Below are 20,041 nucleotides of genomic sequence, written 5' to 3'. Positions count from 1 at the left end.
TCAAAGAAAGTACTCGAGAGCTGCGCGGTGTCATGTACACTGCGGATGATGGCAATATATACATTGATTTTAATCGTTTCCTCATCCAATCAGCAATCTTCAATAGTATAGTGGTCAGTATTTCCGCTTGTCATACCAGCTTTCGGGCTCTTGACAAATGCGCGGGAGACCTGGGTTCAATTCCCAGTTGGAGAGGTTTTACATCCCATTTCTTTTTGCCTTTTTGCCCTTTGTCTCCCGACACTCGTCCGTAGAAGGTGCAGCAAGATGCAACGGTGCTCTTTTTTTCGGGACGACTCAGCTCAGTGAGCTTGCGTAAAAGTGGTAGACACTGTATTATCACTTTTTGCTCCTCTTTGCAGCGTAATGCGTGAGGCTCACCTATACTTAGTCAGTGAGAACCAAAACGCTGCTCTTACGGTAACATTACACTGCACTCATCGTCAGTCGCCTACTGTCGCTGGTGCACATACATGGCCATGCGTCTAGGCCACCGGCGCATGCTGATACGGTGATGAATGTCTCGATAGAAGATCGCTATTGGATGTCCAAGGTTGAAACAACCATGCCTAGACTTATACGAGACTGATCCGGATTCTCTAGAAAGCATCTTTCTCAGCCCATGTCCTACCATACCGTCGAAATCAGCAGGGTTCGAGAAAGCGAACACTGACACCGAGCTAAAATATTTACGCACGTCTTCCTTCAGCCACTCGAGAATGGAGTGCAGAGTCATATCTCGAGGGCTCGAGGTACGAGCGTCTCGACTGCGAGTCCCACGAAGGGACTGGAAGACAGATATTGTGGAGGCGAAAGTACCGAATGAGCTGTGAGTCCATGAGAAAAGTCAACAATGTCCAAGCGTGAGTTGTACGACAACATCTATGTACATTTTGTCTGATGTGTATAGCAACAATTAGACATGTCGAAGCAAAAGACTTGAGTGCCTCCATGATGTACTGGTGTGCTGAAATGTATTTCCTGATGATGAGACCCTGGTATGAAGCGCCATCCACCATTCATTCCAGCATCCTATCATCAATGCGATATCTGTGTCCACTTCCTCGATGTTGTGGTTGCGGGTGGCCTTGCCTGTTGCCTGGAACAGAACCAGCCTAGCGCTATGCAACACGGAAGGCGCAACCCCAGGTTCTGCCCGCCACCTCTTCTCATTCGTTTTCAACAACAACCCTCGATATTTCTAGCATGACGAATCTTTCTGATCTACCAGCGGAGACACGACGTGAAATTCTCATACACGCCGTTAGTGTCCGCGATCTCAGGCGCGGGCTGAGGTTAAGGCTTGTGAATAGTACGCATGCCCTCTCATCCCGCCATTGTGATTGCAGCACTGCAGTATGCTGACACTTAGATAGAGGAGTTCTCTCAAGAAGTGAAGAATGCACTCTACCAGTCCCATATACTGGACGATTACCGGGAGAGCTCGTGGCGTACGAAGCCAGAACTGGAATTGAAGTCTCGATTCGATGCATTTTGGCAGCCATACCTCACCTATAAGATCATGCGGAAGAACTGGGACGACACTATTTTAGATGGACACACACATCGTGCTACCGAACGCCTTGTGCAAGACATGCCCCATGACGCCCGCCGGCGTTTCCTTGGTCAGATGAGCCCTTCTGAGCTAAGAAGCGAAGAGAAATTAAACAAGATCGAGCTATATCGAGGTATATACCGCGCTGCCGAGCGTCTTCTTCAGGTGAGCCACCCCGAAGAAAGGAGTAAAGAGATATCGCACGAGGTTTTGAAGCAGTATATTTATGCTTTTTGTTCGCACCCGCGGCGCATATTGAAGGAGGCACGTATTACTAGCATCCGATACAAGACCTGTGCGTTCAGTGGTCCACTATATTTCCTGGAGATGGCCCTGGTGAATGACTGTCAAGAAGGAATCAGGTCTGCACTCAATGACCCAGCTGTGGACGACATGTTTTCGCATATTGCCGAGACCGAGTGTCGCCATGCTTATCTGTGTAATCACTATATTACCGCCACAGCCGCCGAGTGTGGTAATTTGGTGTTACTCACAAAGATCTTCTCGAGTCCAAATTTTCAGCCAAGGCAAATTGTACTTCAACGACTAGTCTTTGATACTGCGGTTGAAAAAGGGCTTTTGGATGTCGTAAAGTTTATCATGGATCCATGTAAACATTCATCAGATTTTGACCCTAGATACGACTGGTGTGAGAATGCAATATGCTCAGGGGTGTTGAGAAGCCGATCGGTCGATTTCTGCTCTCAGCTCTTCCAACTATTGGTATCCCAATTGGAAAACAATAATGGTCTCAAGAGGAAATCACGAGGCAATCGTCGTCTCACAAAGAGTTACTTTGAGTACAGCAACATTCTGCGCATCGTCGCATGGAGTAGCCCACAGAGAGCCGACGTCGCAGAATGGCTTCTGGGTCGCGGAGCTTCTGTCTCGCTGACGGTACAGGGGGAGAGAAGGCTAGTGACGAGCAACCAACATGGGAGAATCCTAGTGACAGGCATTCAAAGTGGATTTTGGACTCCGCTTGAACGAGCCGTCAAAGGCGGTAACGAGAAAATCGTTCGTCTACTCTTGGATCGTGGGCCGGCTCTTGACACTTTTCAGACGACTTGCTGCTATGAAGAGGCCGCAAAGCAAGGGCGTCTGGACATAATCCGCATGTTAGTCGAGTACAATGCGCACGTTGCACCGAGGCTCTCCATGGTGTGTCGTGAGCCGCACTGGAGGTGTACGCTGATGATGCATGCCGTACGGACAGAGAACGAGGAATTGTGTCGATATCTGGCTGAACATGGAGCCTGTGTCAGTGACAGTGCCTTGAATGTGGCTATCGATGAATCGCTGGTATCGATGGTTCAGCTTCTGCTCGAACTAGGGGCCATCGTAACAGACCACAATATTCAAAGGGCAAAACCTTTGCGACTTCCTCGTCCTGCCTTCCCTCGGATTCTCGACCCTTCGAAAGCCAATCACGGGCACATCGTGGGCAGACAGGCAGGCAGCGCTTCAGACAGTCAGCAACCTGCGCGACAACCTTTCCCTCATATAAGTACGATGGGTATACCCCTTGACCAACGACACATTCGCAAGTTCCGGTATCCATACGGCTCCCTAGATGGGGGAAGATACGCTCGGATGTACACTTTCGTCTCCGATACTTTCCACCCGAGGGCATCGGAAGTCATTGCCTTGCTGGAAGCACACAACAATGCCAACTGAAGTCGCTTTGAAGCACGTGCTAATCATCGGTCGGAAGCTGGACCTGCGCCCTGACGCCATCTCAAGCGCGCTCGAGCTCGTCGGCTGTCAACCGGACAAGCGAAACGCACGTTCTACGCATGCTGTACGCAGGGAAATTCCGACACATAAAGGACCTACATCGGCCACCGAACCCCCCAGCGAACAACGCGCGATTCAATAACTCCATCGAACGCGTTGCGCAATGAAGTCCTTGCATAGCACATCACAACGATTTTCAGCACGCAAACTTCCATCTTAGCAGACTATTGAAAATCCACAGCACTGGGCGGTCCGTGTTATGAGTCTCCACGCACACGCGCGCATCTGCATTGTCAGATCTGACATGTGTAGCACCGACAGCGCTCCGAGTAAGGAACCGATGGAATGCACCACCTGTCAACCAGTCAGCAGAACAGCAATAACGTAGAATCAAGTGGGGACACCCTTGTTCAAACCCAGTGAATCGCATCGTCCCAGTTAGATTTCAAAACAATATGTAGCGGTCACGAGGCCCGATACAGCGGTGACAACACGACGTATCCCTTCCCTAAAAAAGCTTCGATTGCTTTGCACCATACCCTGTCCAGTGACAATACCATGCCTGGACGAACGTTTTTCCATCGCGCAGCACGCGCATCACGCGCTTTTCCCGCTATGGAACAAGATGGTTACTCAACGACCGCGTCGCCACGCCATCATCATCGTCACATCTGCCGCGTACATTTCCCTCCTAGCCACGACGGCACACACGCGGCATCTCTTCATCAATTCTTCTACCTTCCGCCTTCAGCACTCCGCGGCACACACACACACACACACACACACGCGGCATGTTCGTGGCGTTGACATACCCACGCGATCCTCCCTCATCTCGCGTCTTCCCTTGATCCTCCTCCTTCATCCTTCAACGCCTCAATTCATCTTATGCTCTCCCACCTCCGAAGCTAAGAAGCGGCTGTTTCATGTTTTTGCATATCCTTGCCAGCGCACAATTTTGGTCCCTGCGTCACCAAGCGTGCTAGGTAACGACGTTTGTTTCGAAACTAACTAGGGTGAGAACTGGGTCTAGCGAGAAAGTTGATGATGCGAAAAGGACACCGTGCGTGGCTAGGTGTGCTAGGATAAATTGAAGACAAAGCTCACTACCACCACCATCACCCCAGCCAGTATCCTGGTGAAGATCATGGTGGAAAATTGCAAATGGCTTCAATTCCGCGATCCTGCGCACGCGATCCTTTGATGTCGCTGCAATTTGGACCGGTCTCTTGGGGTGTCTGGAATAAGAAGGTTGATGGATACTAGACTATTGATTTAGGATGCTGGCGAGATGAAAGATGTTTTGCTAGACGGACAAACAACGCGTACGAGACGGAGAAAAGGTGCGCGCGCACGAGATGAAGTTTCTCGGTGGTCTTGCATATAGCCGACTTGCTTGTGATCGTCAACATTCCGAACAACCAAGACCGGATCGTCAGTCGTCGGCCAGCGGGTGCTGTCTCCCCCGAAGTCCTCCCGTCTTGTCTCATCATACCGTACTCTTGATTGTACCGTACTCTTGATTGTACCGTTGGTCGTGTGACCGCGATCCCGCTCTTTACCAGAGACCCAATACTCAATCTGTTACATAGGGCTGGATATGGCTTTTGGATCCTGTTCATCATACCGCCTGTTCAGTCTTTTTCTGCTGATCGAAACCAATCAATCTGTCACATAAGGCTGCATGTTTGCGATCTTCAAAGATTGGCGATTGACGAAAGTTACGGAACGCTGATCGGCACCCTCGGATACTCTTTCCCGTTGTTGCTGATAGACAACCAGAGATAATCAGGAGGATGGTAAACAGATCAACGGTTGGGTCGACCGGCTTGGCCGCCTTAGGAGTTACTATGCGGGGCAGGTATAGGATTGTTGTAGATGATTACTTGAACGGGTGGGTGTGGGAAAGTGTAGATGGAGATGGACAGGAGGATGCGAACGATGATTATCGCAATCACGGTAGTCGATAATGACGCGGTCGGTGTTTTGGGTTTGCTTACTCATGCCTGCATCATTGCTGTTATTGGTGATATCGCATGGAGTAGACATGATTGATACGCACTACGAGGCTGATTTCGTTGGAGTTTGTGTAGTACGTACTCTCTCGGCAGGCTGTGATGTGCTGTAAGCTATCCTTCATGCATTGTTTTTGTTGCGCGTTGTCAATTAGACTCCGAAGCAGACCGACTACACAATCGGAAACATAAGCTGCTATCGTCCAATGAATTCTAGTAGTCTGTCTGGTGACGCAACGCTACCAAGTGAAGTGTTGTTCATGCATGCACGCGAACACGTTGTCAGGGTCCAGACTCAAAAGCCATCATAGTTTGAAAGATGAACATTCTTATTGTTACGGCACTTAGGGTAAAGTGCGTCACTGTGCGTGAGCGCTACTTTCTCAACTTGTCCTGCCTTTCTGCAGATCCACTAGACATTGCGTTTGCTCGAACCAAGATTAACACCCCAACAAAAGTCGAAAAAGGTATCTCCTCCACATCGCATGTCGCAACCAGAAAAAGATCCACCGCCTAAACAGGTAGGGGTTTCAGCGGAATAGAAGAACGAGAAAAAAAACATTGGTAAAAGTGAGAATGATCATGAGACATTGTGTGTTTCAAGACGGCCTCAGCCACGTATAGCAAAACATTGCCTGTCGAATAAATGCCCTCATCCCTTAAACTCATATGGACATGATGAATGATCCTCTCCCAAAATAAACTCGAAACTTAAAAGTTTGAGAATAGTAATAAAAAGGAATAACATATGGAAATGTGGTGGGTGCGTGTCTGGGTATAACCCTGCATGCCCCTTGCGAGGCTGCTTCTGCTGGCGCTTTTACAAAAACGTATCGAAGATCAATAATGCGCGAATACGAAGGGGTAATAAGTTGCAGTGTTCAAAACGACCTGCTGAGAAATCGAAGCGAAATGATTGAAGCGAGAGTGATGATGCGCCGTAGGATAGAAATAAGATCAAGTTGTCGCTGAATAGTAATTATCGAGTCAAAGCCGAAGCCGGGTATCATCATGAGTGAAACAGATCCCAAGCTCTTGCACACAGTCCAATGAATTCTTCCTTCTTTTTCAGTTGAGTTTCTGGTGAGTCACGGCCGGCGCCAAAGGGACCGAGGCGTGGTTGCTGGCGACCGAGCGGCGGGGTACCGTTGTCTTGTTCGTATTCGTCGCGGCCGCGTCTCCGAGAGCTGCCACTTCGGTGCAGATCAGGCCTGGATGCATATGCTGACGATCCATTCTTGGGCATTGGCGAGGGGGGTGTTGGGGGTTGGTGACCACCGTAATGGACCAGACGGGGCAGAAGATCCTCGCGACCCCCGGATAATTGTTGAACAGCCTCCTCGGCGGACTTGTATTCTCGGGGTCTTGATGTTGGGAGCGGCTGTGTAAATTGTGGGGGCGGGAAGCTCGGTGATGGCATTGGGGGCTGGACATTAGAATGCGATGAGTGTCCTGGGCTGTTCTGATGGTAGGGGTTCCGCGCTGTTCCAAGAGGCTCTGGGAAGACGTCTGAGATGGGGGGTAACCGGTTGTTGGTTTGCTGTGCCGGTACATGGTGGATGTGTGATGATTGCGACAGGTTTGACGGGCCGTTGGCCAGCTGTCGTGAGGGTGGTGCGTTGCCGCGCAGACCAGTAAAGGTTTGGTTGATGGGCGCTGACTGGATTACACGGTCGTTGGAGAAGGACGAATGTGAAGGAGGCGCAATGGAAAGACCGGGCGGTGGGCCCTTCCGGCGAGAGGTTTGAGGTGTCTTGATTGTCCGTCCAAAAGCACCAATCTCTGTGCCCCGTGTGTCTTCTGTCTCGGATGGTCCGCTCTTGCCGCCCTTCTGGCGCGCCTCGATGATCTGCCTTTGGCGTTCTCTTACATCCAAGCTTCTTTGCAGCTGCTCGCGCATACCGGGGTCCTGGGTGTGGAAGCCGGGTGAGAGGCAGGCCATGCCAACATCGTGGAGGCCTAGGTGGGCACTGCCTTGGCCCGAGGGTCGTGCCGTGAGGGCACCCGACGAGTGGACAATGTTGTGGTTGGCGAGGTTGAGGCGCTGGGGCCGATGCCTGGTGGTGGTGGGCATGTCTGGCGATGTGGGCTCCTTCTTGACTACGACTTTGGGGACAGGGCCACGAGACCTGCGAGAGGAGGGACGGTTAGACATGAGTGACATGATATCTCTGTGGGGAGGAGACATGGAGGTGCAGGTGGGAGAGGAGGCCGAAGGAGGACGGCATGATGAGGAAGAAGATCGGGAAGAAAGACTAAACGACGTACGAAAGAGGTGAGGGCTTTGTCTCGGCTCTGTGCTGTGCACCTGGGCTGGAGGAGGTAGGTGAAGCATCTTCTCTTGGTGGCAGCTTAGAGCGAGAGTTGGGCGTCACTTGGTGGGGAGAGAGAGTAGAGGGCGCAATGGGAGCATATGTCCTCGAGGAGCCTACTCCGTCTGCCGACGCCGGTGCCGCATGCTGGGCAGGGGCCGGGGGATTGGCGACAACGGTGGTCATGGTCGCGTGTGGGCGTCCGTGTTGTGCTCGGTGGGAGGGGCAGATAGATTGTAGGAGTGAAGTGTGGCAGGGTCTTGTAGGAAGTCCGCTACACCAAGTGTCGAGGGATGTGGGCAGGCCTGGGGGGGGTTAGAGGCTGGTGCAACACTAAGCCGGGGCCGAGTGCGGGCTGCGAGTTATGCGTGAGGATATGCACGCGGGCGGAGTGGTAGAAAAAATTAAATGCGACAAGAAGCAGCGCTGGCTGGCGTCGGAGAGAGACAGCACACGTCGTGTCTTTTGGGGCGCGGGTGTGGAGGGGATAAAAATGGCTCGCACAGACTTGTGTTTGCACAGGGCGGGCAGGGAATGGTCGAGCGATACAGCGGCTGGCATGCAGTAGACGACGTGCCTCCAGACGCCAGGCCGGGGGGCGGTTGACATGGGCGGCCCTATAGCGAGTGTCTGAGCCAGGCCCTCCATGCGTAGTGTGAGTTGGGGATGGCTAGGGCGAGCAGATGGTCGCGCCCTCTGCGGGAGCTCGCTGCACCAGACAGACGCCACTGGGCAACCCACTGTTTCGCATCCGCGGGCGGCCATCCATGGTGCGAGATGGATAAATCTCTGTGATGGTCTAATGCCCACCGTCGTTGCAGGACTCGCGCCTTCACCACCCGCTCACCACCTGTTCAGCTCGCGCACCACTTGCAAAGCTGACCTCACGACCTGATGCACCACGCCGCGCATACCAGCCTCACCATGACTGGCCGTCGTGTGCATGGCAAGGCGTTACAGGCCCATTGCCAATACTCGCTCTGCATCCAATCATACTCGAGCCAGCTCATGCCTGCCGGCCGGCCCTAGACGAGCCTTCGACTTGTTTCACGCCGGCGCATCAGCGGTTTGACCACGCTCAAAGCAGATGCCATCGACACAGAGCGGAAGAGGATTAATTGGCCAGGAACATCGTTCATGGCCTCGTGTTTCAGCAAGGCCAGCTCTCCAATAGCGCTAGTCGATGTTTGTTTCTCACAGTCCTCCCTAGTCGTGTCGGGCCAACCACCCTCAGTCATTCGCCTGCCCTTAGTCATTCGCACAGAGCCAGGGTCCTTTGTCGGCATCTTTCGCACGTGGCCGGCAACGTTCGCCCGGTCCTGGGATACTGCTCCTCTGCGACCTCCTTGCCTGTCACATGGCTCCCTCCTTGCCACATCACGCCTGCCTCATCAATCGTGTAGTGGAGGCTGCCCCTTCCTGCTTGACTCACCCAGTCACTCACTCAGTCACTCACCTCTAGCAAAGAGCCGCGGCTTAGCATCTCTTGAAACACACCATAGCCGACACCTCCGAGTCACATCTCGGAGTCACATCCTGCAAAGTATTCTCCGACCGTTGCGCAGAAACGACTCAATGCCGTGTATTCTCTAGACCCTGATACCATGGTAGATTCTGCAGCCATGGTTCCGCCGTTGCACCAATACCACCGCGACTGCCTCATACTATGAACCATATGCTTCGGCTAGTACCCCTCCGTCGCTTCTCCTCGGCGACCACCGCAATGTCTCCTGCAATGTCCATCATCTCTTTGTTCTGAGCCACATCAATGCCATCTACCACCATGTTTTGGTCGACTGCAGAGTCATCTTAACCACATGGAAAACCCTGAAGCTGGCTGCAGGGTATTGTGCACTCATTTCACCCTTGACACTCGACGACTCCTTCCCATTCTCTCGCTACTGCCCGTGTCTGCCGCCTCCGCTCAGCCGCCGGCCTTTTGCAATTCTTCCACATCCCCAGTCGTTATAGGGTCGATCAGGTACCGACTCGACACGCTCTCTAGGATAATCTCAGGCAGCCCATCCAAAAGCGGTAATCACACCATCGCTTCTCCAATATGGAACTGGTGGGGCTTAACATGCTGTTGCATCCAACCGAGCGACCGGGATAGGGCTGTCTCCCAACCACCATCCAATCAAGAAAAGGATCGCCCGTGAGTCTATTTCGGGAAGTGATCCCATCACCTCTAGCCGTGGTAGCACTCTAGCACGCGTGCCATTACCCTGCTGTTGGGAATGAGCAATTACTGCCATCTGTTGGGATAAGTCTCAAGTAGATGCTCTCTTGGCACGCTATTGAGTGTCGTTGAATCAAGATCGGGAATGAGTCCGACATTCCAAGTTCTCGCGCAGAGTGAGAAACTGGTGAGGAGATAAGGCGACAGTCAGTAGCAATACCTTCCGCGAATGACATGCGCAAGGATACTGTTGAGCGTCTTCCTTCACGGCCCGCACACAACGTGTACAGCCTGCAGCATGCGGCATAGAAACCAACCGCAGCACATCTATTCGCCCCTTCCTATACATCGCTAAGCTTACGCCTCCCGACTACATCCGTTCCCCAGATGCAGCGCTGTACAACAGCTACAGCTGTACAACCTACTCCTCTGGGACGATTGCGTCAATGCAGATCTGCCGTCCCACGTTTACCAGTTCACATTCAAGCACCCGCATCCAGCCGAGTGCGCTCGTTGCGGCGAGCATCTGACTGTTGTACCAATACTTTCCTTCGCGCTTCCGCAGTTGTACCGAAAGATGCGCAGCGCTATGCAGCTCGACGGTTTCGGATCGAACCGCAGAAGCACATGGTGCGTACGGTGTGGCTTAGTGGCTGGATAAGATGCGTGTTTGATCTGCGGCGTAGATCATGTTCTGTCATGTGCCTCCATACAAAAGCAATACGGGCGAGGCTTGCCAATGACTTGGGGGAGGATTCTCAGGGTCTGATGGCGTTTGTCTGACTCTTTGTTATGAAGCTAGATGTTTCATGCGTAGCAGATCCCGAAGGAACTATCATCATCATCGTCCTCCTCTTGATGCCATGCATGTACGCACGACACGACGCAACTTCGGAGATTTTGCTCTGAACGGTTTCAGTGCGACGGTAACGTAGCTGTGGTACCACCAACACCCAGTGCTACAGTTCGTCCGAATCGATCAAGTCTATAATCTATAGTACACGACAGATCGCTTGCAGGATCGCCCGCCGTCACGGCGTCGTGTCCTGCATGAGAATTTCGCTCACAACATAGATAGACACCATTGTGGAACGAGCATCGTCGGCGAGAAGAGAGCTTGAAAGTGAATAAACGGGAACACTCAAGTTTCGTCGTCCGAGAAGCCGACCCGAATACGTTGTTGCCGTTCGGCGGAGCGTTCAGCAGCTTGCGGCAACCGGGAGATCAGCGCGCAAGCGTTCTGTGATCTGAGCGGCTCAACATGTGCAATTACACCGTAATGGTCGCCATTGTCTATGGGTAGTACTTCTCTAGTTCACGCTACACCACTCCGCTCCATATCACCACATCCTTTGTCCAAGACTGTGTAGCATTGGCATCTCTTCCCCACCCAATGACAACCATGATTATGCGCTACTATTCGCTTCGCGAGAGACACTATCTTCGCATGTTGGCTGGTCCTTCTCTGTTGTAACATATACCTTTATCAAAACTGCATGCACTAATGCCCGTCATATAGAACTTCAGCGTTCGTCGACGATACGTGATGAAGAGAGTATATAACGAATGGACTACTGTGAGATATCAGGATAAGCTCGTATGGTCCACCTGTGGACGTGGCATCAATGTTTTTATGATGTGTTGGGATCGTACGCAGACCTTGGGGTATGTACAGTGCGATGAGTATGATTCTTAGTCTTATAGCGACTCGTAAGAAATCTGCAAACTAGAATGCTGGTCTGCTGTGTATTTAAAAATGACAATGCACGTACAACGTGACAATCTAGTAGTGTGAGGTCCCTCAAGCCTGAAGAAGCAGTCGATGTATCTTGAAGAGAATCAGAACAGCATCTGCTAAACCCCAAATGACGATGTAAGATAGCGTCGGAATATGAAGCGGGAATACCTTTTTGACCACAGAAGATCGTCATCTATCTTCGCGTTCCCTGCGGAATACCTCGAGATTTGAGGGTTGTATGAGCATTGCAACTAGTGGTATCACCAACAACGAAAAGAATAGACAGACCAGGAGAACCTCAAATGATCTAGATTGATGATTAGTACCACGAAGTTACGACTAGAATCCGACAAAGAAGAATTTTTGGTCTACATGTCACCACGCCTGTTTCGAGCTCTCGCCCTTCCCAGTTCCCCATAGCTCTCTTCTCGAGGAGCGGCGTAAAGTGTAACAGCCAAAGTCTTCATAAGTCTCCTGATAACTACGTATACCGTTGCACACGAGCATTCGAAGTGGACTGTGTGAGACGATACGTATGAGGTAGTCAACACCCAATTCTGATACGTGAGCTTTTCAATCACATATTCCACAGTGCATCTGACTTAGCAGTTTGCTCCACGGCGGCTAGGTCATGACAGGCAGTAGATGCATAGTTTATATCGATGGGCAATCATCGGCATGCTGACAAATCAGTCGACTTTTCATTTCCATGTCCCAACGTCCCTTTAACAATGATGGTGGCTGAGCCAGGCGAGCTGGAGCTGAAGCATAGCTTCCGGTGGTAGCAAGCATCTGGCACATTGGCTATGTGAAAAGAAGTCGTTGTTCGACCAGCAGATCGTCGAGATCGCATGCACTGTCGGCATAAAGACGATGTATTTTACACGTCACATCATCGACGACAACGGAAGTCTTGCCTTGTGCAAACGCCGTGGTGCTTTCTGTGCTCTTAATCTTGAGATTCATGTGATGAAGAAGAAAGTGGCGGGACCGCAGCAGTGACTGTGGTGCTGCGATTCTGCATCATCGAGCAAGATGTGCCAACTGTATAGGCCGAAGACGCTGACCAAGGCTTTGCAACAACTTGAGAGACACGGAGTTGAGTAACTCAAGCACGAGGCTCCACAAGTCAAGCAAAGAGGTAAGTCAGTAAAGGTGGTTGGGAGAGGATCCCTTCTTAACATCACGAATACGCGTCTAGACACCCTCCCTCAACACTGTGCATCAGAATGGATGTCAAGACGCGAAGATGTCAAGTCGCATTACCATGCACCCAGCTTTGTTGAAGCGCTTGGCATTGAAGCCGCTCTGGTACTTACAGTAGGGAGGGCGACGAGGCTGCGACAGGCGGCTTGAGTGGACAAGCATGTTGAACTATGCGAACATTGCGAGGCTGGGGAGTTAGACTATGCGTTGGCAGTTGCGGTGTGCTGTGAAATGGCAACTAGACGAGCAGTTTTGCGTTTTAGTGTTCACGATGTTGAAGTTGATAGGGGAGTGCCTGTTGGGGTGCAGGAAAAGCACGAGAACAAAGCACCGAGGCTGTCGCAGCGGTGAGGCTGGAGTATCGTGTGTCTGGCAAAAAGCAATACTACAGTTGCCCTGCGTTTTGAGACAATACTTCGTGACACGGGCGCATCCTGTCGTCGCTTAGCTGTGTATGGGGAATCTGGGAGTTATGGTCAGCGTCAGATTGCGCAGAACCATTCTACGGTGACAGACACAAGAAGATATGGAATGCAAGAGTTAGCTCGTACCAAAGACTCACAGAACTACGGTTCGTCAATCGATTGCCTACCACAGGCCACTGACAAGCCTGGCAGCACCATCCCCACAAGTCAACGTCACACTTACTCAATCCACCTCCCCTTGTGCATCCCGTCCGAATCCAACACGCGCCTCCAGCCCCCCCTTTCCCAACACAGCGCCTTCTACACACGCGTAATCCAAAAGCGAAATGACATGCAACGCCAATCCGATCCTAAAACCTGCATCGCTAGCTGGAAATTGCATTGTGTGGCATTTCAGGTGTTCTCGATCCCCCCAATGCCTGCCTAGCGGGTAAAACTAAGCGGGGGACGGGGCGGGAAAGAGGAACAGGGGTGCAGTTCAAGGAAAAGCGTGCCGCAGACGCTGCATCATAGGTCTCTCTTTTCGCATGGTGAAGGGAAAAAGTACCTACGTCATATGTCGAGCCAAGGAGGCTGGGAGCATGGCACCACCGTGCAGGTTTGGGAATGGTGGTCTTAAAAGTTGGCACTGCCACATGTCTGTCTTTGTCCTGCATCGGTCTTTCTACTTACTTGCATCTGCATTCATTCTACCATACTAATACTTTGTTGCGCGCACTGTCGACGTCGGACGTTGAAAGTTTATCGCATCACGCAATACCACCCGACGGGAACGGATAGTCGATCGCAACGGTCGCTGATCACCGAGAAGAACCACCGAAATCATGTCTGGTGCACAGGAAAAGCCGCTCAATGAGTACGTGATGACTTCCAATGCGCCGCGCATCGTCGTCCATGGTGATGAGATGACATTGGCGCATCATATTGTCGCATTCGCCATGGAAGGGGTTGGATCACATCACATCGCGCATCAACTAACACACCAACCACAGGCTCCTCTCCCGCTCAATGGTTGACATATACGTCGGCCCCGAAAACACGCACTGGATTCTCCACGAAAAGCTCCTCTGTCATCACTCGCCCTTTTTCCGCAAGATCTTCTACTCCAAATCAAACTCGTCATCACGCACACAATCCTTCGGCCTCCCCGAAGAAGAAGATGCGCCCTTCAAGACCTTCGTCGGCTGGCTCTACTCGTCCTCTCTCCCCGTCCCACGCGAGGAGGCCGACCTAGGCGTCTGCTTCGACCTGTACCTGATGGCTGAGAAGTTTGAGATCCCCGGCCTCGTCTCCGACGTCCTGCAAGTGGTTAGGGAATGGTACAAGTACAGCGACAGCTACCCCGGTCTGCGTCGCGTGCAATACATTTACGCAAACACCGAAGACGGAAGCCCAATGCGACATATGCTTGTGCACGCTGTCGCCCGCATGATGGTCGTTGAAAAGGGTATTCCAGCGCACTGGGACAAGGCACTCCGCAAGAACGGACAGCTTGCCGTCGACATTATCAAGGCAATCCAGGACTGGCGTCTCGAGGAGGAAGTTGTGCCCGATGCGCGTGAGGAGCCCGCCGAGGCCGAGGACCTTGTCGATGTGGAGCAGGAGACTGCCAAGTTGGATGAAGAGGCGGAGCAGGAGATTGATGACGACGTGAGGGCTGAGCATCTCGAGGAGACTGCCGACGATACCGATGATACGGTTGTTGAGAGCCCGACCAACGAGAACAAACGCCCAAAGTCGACACAGCAGAAGAGTGGGAAAGGTGCGGATGATCTCAAGACCAAGGACAATGGCCTTGTCAAGGACTTTTCAAAGTTCAGTCTAAAGGAAATGCCGAATGAGATGACTAATGGCGACTATGGCACTCTTCGCGCGTAAGCTGGGTCTCTTCGCGCTATATTACCTTTTTTAACCTTTTTTGGATTCAATTTGCATGGTTCATCGCGCGTGTAGGGTTAGGAAGGATATATCCGGCGTTGGGATCTTGGGGATTTGGACGTTTCATCTCTTGTTGGGTTTTCTATTCAAAAAGAGAAGATAATGTCTTAATACCTTTTTGTTTGTACGTTTTTAGTCTTTGTATTAAATCCGCAATTGAAACATGAATATTGCTCAGTATGTTTCTTGTGCTTAATACTAGCTGACTCTTAACTCATGCTGCATTCTGGATGTTTCTCCTTGGTCCAACATCTTTGTCTCATTTCCACGTTTTTTTACTTTTCCTTACGCGTTGTCTCCTGTTTTCTAGTGTCTTGTGTGTACATGTTAGTTGGTAATGTTGACAACACGTCTTGGTAGCCTTATCGTAACGAATCTAGCAAAACGACCAAAGGCCATACATAGGGAGCATGTGCATCATATAGAGAAGCGGTTTGGAACAGTGTGTGTTCTATTGCGAGTTGACTCTTCTAGGAAACTGCATAGCGATAACGATACAGCTGTTTAGCCACTGTGCCCTACGCTTATCATCATCACGGGTTGGATTTATAGTGTAGAAATGTTCAAAAGTATCGCCGTACATGCAGAGAGATAGCCAAGATCCTATCTACAAATGATTGGTAAGGTCGGGGATATCTGAGTCGAAACAACGCACTCTATTCTAGGCTCGCGTAGAAGAAGACATGTCCGATATTCAAACTAACTACTAGTCTTGTGCATGTCTTGGAGTATCTTCAATGAAGCTAGATTACATGTGCGTTCGCTGTATGTTTAGAAGGAACTCGCTTTCACTATTAGAAAATATATTATGAAGCAAAGCCGCTTTAGTGCTCATCCACTTCTCATCCCATGACAGTCTCTCCAGCCGGCCTCCTCACAAACAACGCCTTTGGCATAGCCCCATTCGAGCAAGTCTGCACCGCATTAACACAGATACCGCCTCCACCTCTGCAGCAAGTGTTGACAACACACAACTGGTTACTAGCACAGTCCTCGTTCACTTTACAAGTGGGACTGCTGCAAGAAGTGGTGCCAGGTACGCAGAGACCGCCGCCTCCACTGATGGCACCACAGATACAACCTGAACCGCAGTAGACGTACTTGGAACAAGATGACGGTGCACAAGTGGGATTTGTGCAGAATCCCTTCGCGCATGAACCACTGGCACAAACGTTGCCGCAGGCGCCGCAGTTGTTGGGGTCGCTCATGAGGTCAGGCGACGATGTTGCGGTCGCGACTACAGTAACTGTCGTAGTCGGCGTCGTAGTCTCCGTCGCAGCGATATCTTGAGTCGATGTGATTGTAACCGTTAGGGCAGTTTCAGTGAAGGTAGTGGTTGTGGACACGCTGACCTCCGTAGCAGTGCTGCTGACCACTTCGGTGATGGTGGAAGTTGCGAGAGAGAGACAAGAGCAGGCTGCGGAGATCTGTGCGCACTCGTATTGTTGGACACCTGAGGGAGCGGATGGGCAAAGTGTTGGGGCCGGGAGTGTAGGTTCCGGTGTTGAGGATGACTCGACAACGCTTGAAGATACAATCGCAGATGGTTCGGTAGTGACCGAAGATGAGGTGGACGACATTTCCACAGCACTTGAAGTCGTTGTAGATGAAACTTCTACGGCGCTTGAACTTGCTGTGAAAGACGACTCCACGAGACTCGAAACTGCTGTGGAAGAAACTTCCACAACGCTCGAAGATGTTGGGTACGCTGACTCCATCAGACTCGAATAATCAGACGAGGGCATCTGAGAAGTTGTCGGATATTCGGAGAAAGATGCTGGAATCGCGCTCAACGCTTCGGATGATGGGTATGCCGCCATGCTAGAGGGCTTCGCAAGCGATAAACTTGTAGTGCTTGAGCATTTTGTAGATGTGGAAGAAGGTGTCACAGTGCTTGTAGACTTCTTGCTTGCAGTACATGAGGTGCTACTGGAACTGAGCGTATGCGCATAGTCTCGTTTGACAGGGGCCTCGGCCGTGACTGTGACTATCACAGTTCCAACCTTTGGACGGCATAGATCGACTTGGGTAGTTCTGAAGTTATTAGCACATACTGATCTAGTATTGATGGAGAGTAACCTACATAGTGTCTGTCACTGTGACTGCGTCAGCAGTCAGGGTAGTAGTTCCAGTTACTGAAGTCTCGTCCGTGTTTGTGAAGGTCGCCAGCAGTGTGGTTGTCTCGAGAGTCTCCACGATTGAGGTCACAGTTAATGTGCTTATGGCGAGCGAAGTGACCGTCACGGTGGGAATGCTGAGTAGAGATGAACAGAATTCTGTGGCAGATGGTACGGCAAGCAGCCCGTCGACGACTGGTGAAATGAGCTCACACTCCGTGTCTTTGGGTTGATTGAATCCAGGGACTTCTTCCTGGGCTGAGCTGGTAACTGCCAGAGAAAGCAGGAGCGAAGCGATAGATGTACGCATGGCGATAGAGATTTCCGATTCTGGGCCGAATGTGGACTTGTTTGTACCACTGGTTTAACGAGAGACTTGGGTGATCACTCGACTAGATGGAAGTGCCAGTATATATACATATCCTCGAAGACATTCAGCTGCGAAACCATCTTGGTGGCGCTCAATATGGCTGAAGCCATACAAGGTCAGACGAGTCTACTCGGGGGTCCCGAAGGCAGTTTTACCCTCATCTCCACCGGCAGAGGGTCTTTAGTCACGACTGAAGCGGATTGACCCTGGATCCAAATCCCCGAAGGTATGAGCTTTCTGCGGAAGCGCTAAGCCGCGGGCATGCACTTGTCCCAAATAGGTCTCATCGTAAGAACGAGGCTGCATTGCTGAATATGTTAACCCAAGACAACTTAGCAGATCTGTAAAGGATAGGTGCGGCGCTTTGTAGCGTATCGAATGAACAATGCGTCACGCGGAAATAGTTTGGTGAGAAGTGTGATGTGTTCCTGGCTAGTGCAGATCTGGAGAAAGCTCGATCTAGACTTGCACCCCCCTGTCCGTGCTTGACTACGGACAAGGCGATAGTCGACGCCCCAACTTACGATAATTAGATGGTATGCATCAATTGCTCGGAGCACAGTCAAAGAGCATCGTCTAGGGGAAATCACAGAAGTAGATATAAAGACGACGCCCATCGAGTTTGTCGAAGATGTTGAATGGGTATCCTTAATTGAGAACGACTATGGTTACAAACGTTAGCAGTTTGCGTGGGTGTACTATTGGGCAGTGCGGCGCTCGTCGGGCATGTTCCTGCGCTCCTTGGCCGTGACCTTCTTGCGACGGCGTTCGATGACCTTGTCGCGCTGCTTCGACTTCATATTCTCGAAGCGGTTGACCAGTGCAATCTTCTTCTGCTCTGACTTCTTGAGGAAGAAAGGCTGCTTGCCCTCCTTGACAAGCTCCTTCTCCTTCTTCTTGTGCTCGCGCGCCACTTCTTGTAGCTTCTCCTTGTTCTCGCGCGCCTTCTGCTGCGACTCCATAGAAAGTAACTTCTTCTTCAACCGCTCCTTTTCGTCCTCGTTCTTCGTCTTCTTAATAGTTTGACGCAGTTCTGATATCTCAGATGTGCAGTAGTCGTTGAGGAAAGAGTAACGCTTTCCTGTCACGAACTCGTCGGGCGGAGGCCCTGAAGCATTATCGAATCGTGGGTCGCGGAACACAGGCTTCTTCACTTCAACCACATTTCGCTTACGTGAGACCATGCGCTTGCTTGACTGCACGGCAGGTGCGTGTTTGCTCGAGCGCGCATGTGGGGCTGCATCGGAGTCGGAGTCTTCATCGTCGCTGGCTTTTTGAGGTTTCTGTTTGTCTTGACCTTTGCTCTTGCTCTTGGCCGTCTTCGCTTTCTTGCTGGGTTGTGCGCCGGTCGCAAGCTTTTCGGCCTTGATCTGCCGTAACCTCTCGCGCAATGCCTCGAGCTTGTCCTCCTGTGATTTTGATGCGTCGTCGCCTCGTTTTCGCTTTCGATCCGCCGGTTGTTGTTTAGAGAGGGCGTCTTGTGCTTTGGCTAGTGCTCCAAACGAGACTTTGCTCATTTGCGCTTTTGCTTGGTCGTCGTCCGAGACGTCTGACTGCATATCGTCGTCTTCGGAACCGCTTGGCTGCTCGTCGTCTGAGCTGATTACGTTACCACCCTCATCTGCTTCAATGACCGACGCAGAGGATGAGCGGTCAGTGACCTCGTAGTAGCTCTCGGCATCTGAGCTGTCTTGGGCCGCGCGCAGAGTGCGGTCGAGTTTGTTTGAGAGCACCATTCTGGGGTGGTGGTGGCGGTGGTGTGTTGGGTCGTATGCGATTCCTGTCGCGCTCTTGGTGCGCCGCGGTCTACCAACATTTTTGTGGACCCCGCCTCCGGGGGTTTGATTCGCCGACAAGCCCGACAGCAGGCAACTGCGCCCAAATCTCGAGACAGCCTCACACCGTCTGGCTACATGCTTCGTGCGCTGCGTCTTCACCTCGCCAGACCCTTCACTCCTCACCCCTCTCTTATCGTCGAGCGTTTGCCGCCATCGCACGTGCTCCATGGCTGCAGTCGCATCAGCTCGGTACAGCATCCCCCACTGCGCTCCAGTCGCAACTTCTTCCACTAACACCGACTACCAAAAGACCAAGACAGGTCGAGACAGCACAATCTCCGAGCGCAAGCTCACTGCATCCGAAAGCCCCAGCATGAGCGAATTCTTCAACCCGAATGCGCTGCCCTTCCGCCCGGGCGGCTTCGACCGTCGCGAGCAGAATTTCGGCACCTTCGAGAACCAACAACTTCCACCTCCCCCGCCTCCTCCCTTCCAGCCGCCACCACCAGGAGGGCCTCCAGCACCATACGGGCCACCCAATGGCTTCTTCAACCAGGAATTTGCGCCGCCTCCCCCACCGCCCCCGCCGCCCCAGCAGCTCCCGCACATGTTCAATAACCAGCAGGCGCAGGCTGAGTTCGCAGGCTATCAACAAGCGCTGGCATACCACCACT

At 51.8% G+C, this 20,041-nt stretch overlaps 6 protein-coding genes across 6 annotated transcripts; 2 read left to right on the top strand and 4 right to left on the bottom strand.

Moving 5' to 3' along the window:
- Nucleotides 1–6,313: 6,313 nt before the first annotated feature.
- On the bottom strand, nucleotides 6,314–7,802 carry AA0111_g12051 (hypothetical protein; the record flags this gene model as incomplete). Its single annotated transcript, XM_028645987.1, has 2 exons — nucleotides 6,314–7,433; nucleotides 7,573–7,802. The coding sequence occupies 2 exons, from the start codon at nucleotides 7,800–7,802 to the stop codon at nucleotides 6,314–6,316; spliced, it is 1,350 nt and encodes a 449-aa protein (XP_028500327.1).
- Nucleotides 7,803–9,275: 1,473 nt separating this feature from the next.
- AA0111_g12050 (hypothetical protein) lies at nucleotides 9,276–9,401 on the bottom strand (the record flags this gene model as incomplete). The annotated part of the gene is made up of 1 exon (XM_028645986.1): nucleotides 9,276–9,401. One exon carries the CDS (start codon nucleotides 9,399–9,401, stop codon nucleotides 9,276–9,278), a length of 126 nt encoding a protein of 41 aa, XP_028500341.1.
- Nucleotides 9,402–13,988: 4,587 nt separating this feature from the next.
- AA0111_g12049 (hypothetical protein) lies at nucleotides 13,989–15,042 on the top strand (the record flags this gene model as incomplete). The annotated part of the gene is made up of 2 exons (XM_028645984.1): nucleotides 13,989–14,020; nucleotides 14,157–15,042. The coding sequence occupies 2 exons, from the start codon at nucleotides 13,989–13,991 to the stop codon at nucleotides 15,040–15,042; spliced, it is 918 nt and encodes a 305-aa protein (XP_028500354.1).
- A 902-nt stretch (nucleotides 15,043–15,944) lies between these two features.
- On the bottom strand, nucleotides 15,945–17,529 carry AA0111_g12048 (hypothetical protein; the record flags this gene model as incomplete). The annotated part of the gene is made up of 2 exons (XM_028645983.1): nucleotides 15,945–17,136; nucleotides 17,186–17,529. 2 exons carry the CDS (start codon nucleotides 17,527–17,529, stop codon nucleotides 15,945–15,947), a joined length of 1,536 nt encoding a protein of 511 aa, XP_028500353.1.
- A 758-nt stretch (nucleotides 17,530–18,287) lies between these two features.
- Nucleotides 18,288–19,325, bottom strand: AA0111_g12047 (rRNA biogenesis protein; the record flags this gene model as incomplete). The annotated part of the gene is made up of 1 exon (XM_028645982.1): nucleotides 18,288–19,325. The coding sequence occupies one exon, from the start codon at nucleotides 19,323–19,325 to the stop codon at nucleotides 18,288–18,290; it is 1,038 nt and encodes a 345-aa protein (XP_028500343.1).
- Nucleotides 19,326–19,502: 177 nt separating this feature from the next.
- AA0111_g12046 (hypothetical protein) lies at nucleotides 19,503–20,041 on the top strand (the record flags this gene model as incomplete). Its single annotated transcript, XM_028645981.1, has 2 exons — nucleotides 19,503–19,616; nucleotides 19,678–20,041. Coding segments are annotated over 2 exons (478 nt in total), but the record flags the coding sequence as incomplete, so codon positions are not given.

The sequence above is a fragment of the Alternaria arborescens genome (assembly GCF_004154835.1).
Source record: "Alternaria arborescens strain FERA 675 chromosome Unknown contig_65, whole genome shotgun sequence".
Taxonomy (NCBI): domain Eukaryota; kingdom Fungi; phylum Ascomycota; class Dothideomycetes; order Pleosporales; family Pleosporaceae; genus Alternaria; species Alternaria arborescens.
This window is presented reverse-complemented; position numbering and strand designations above follow the sequence as displayed.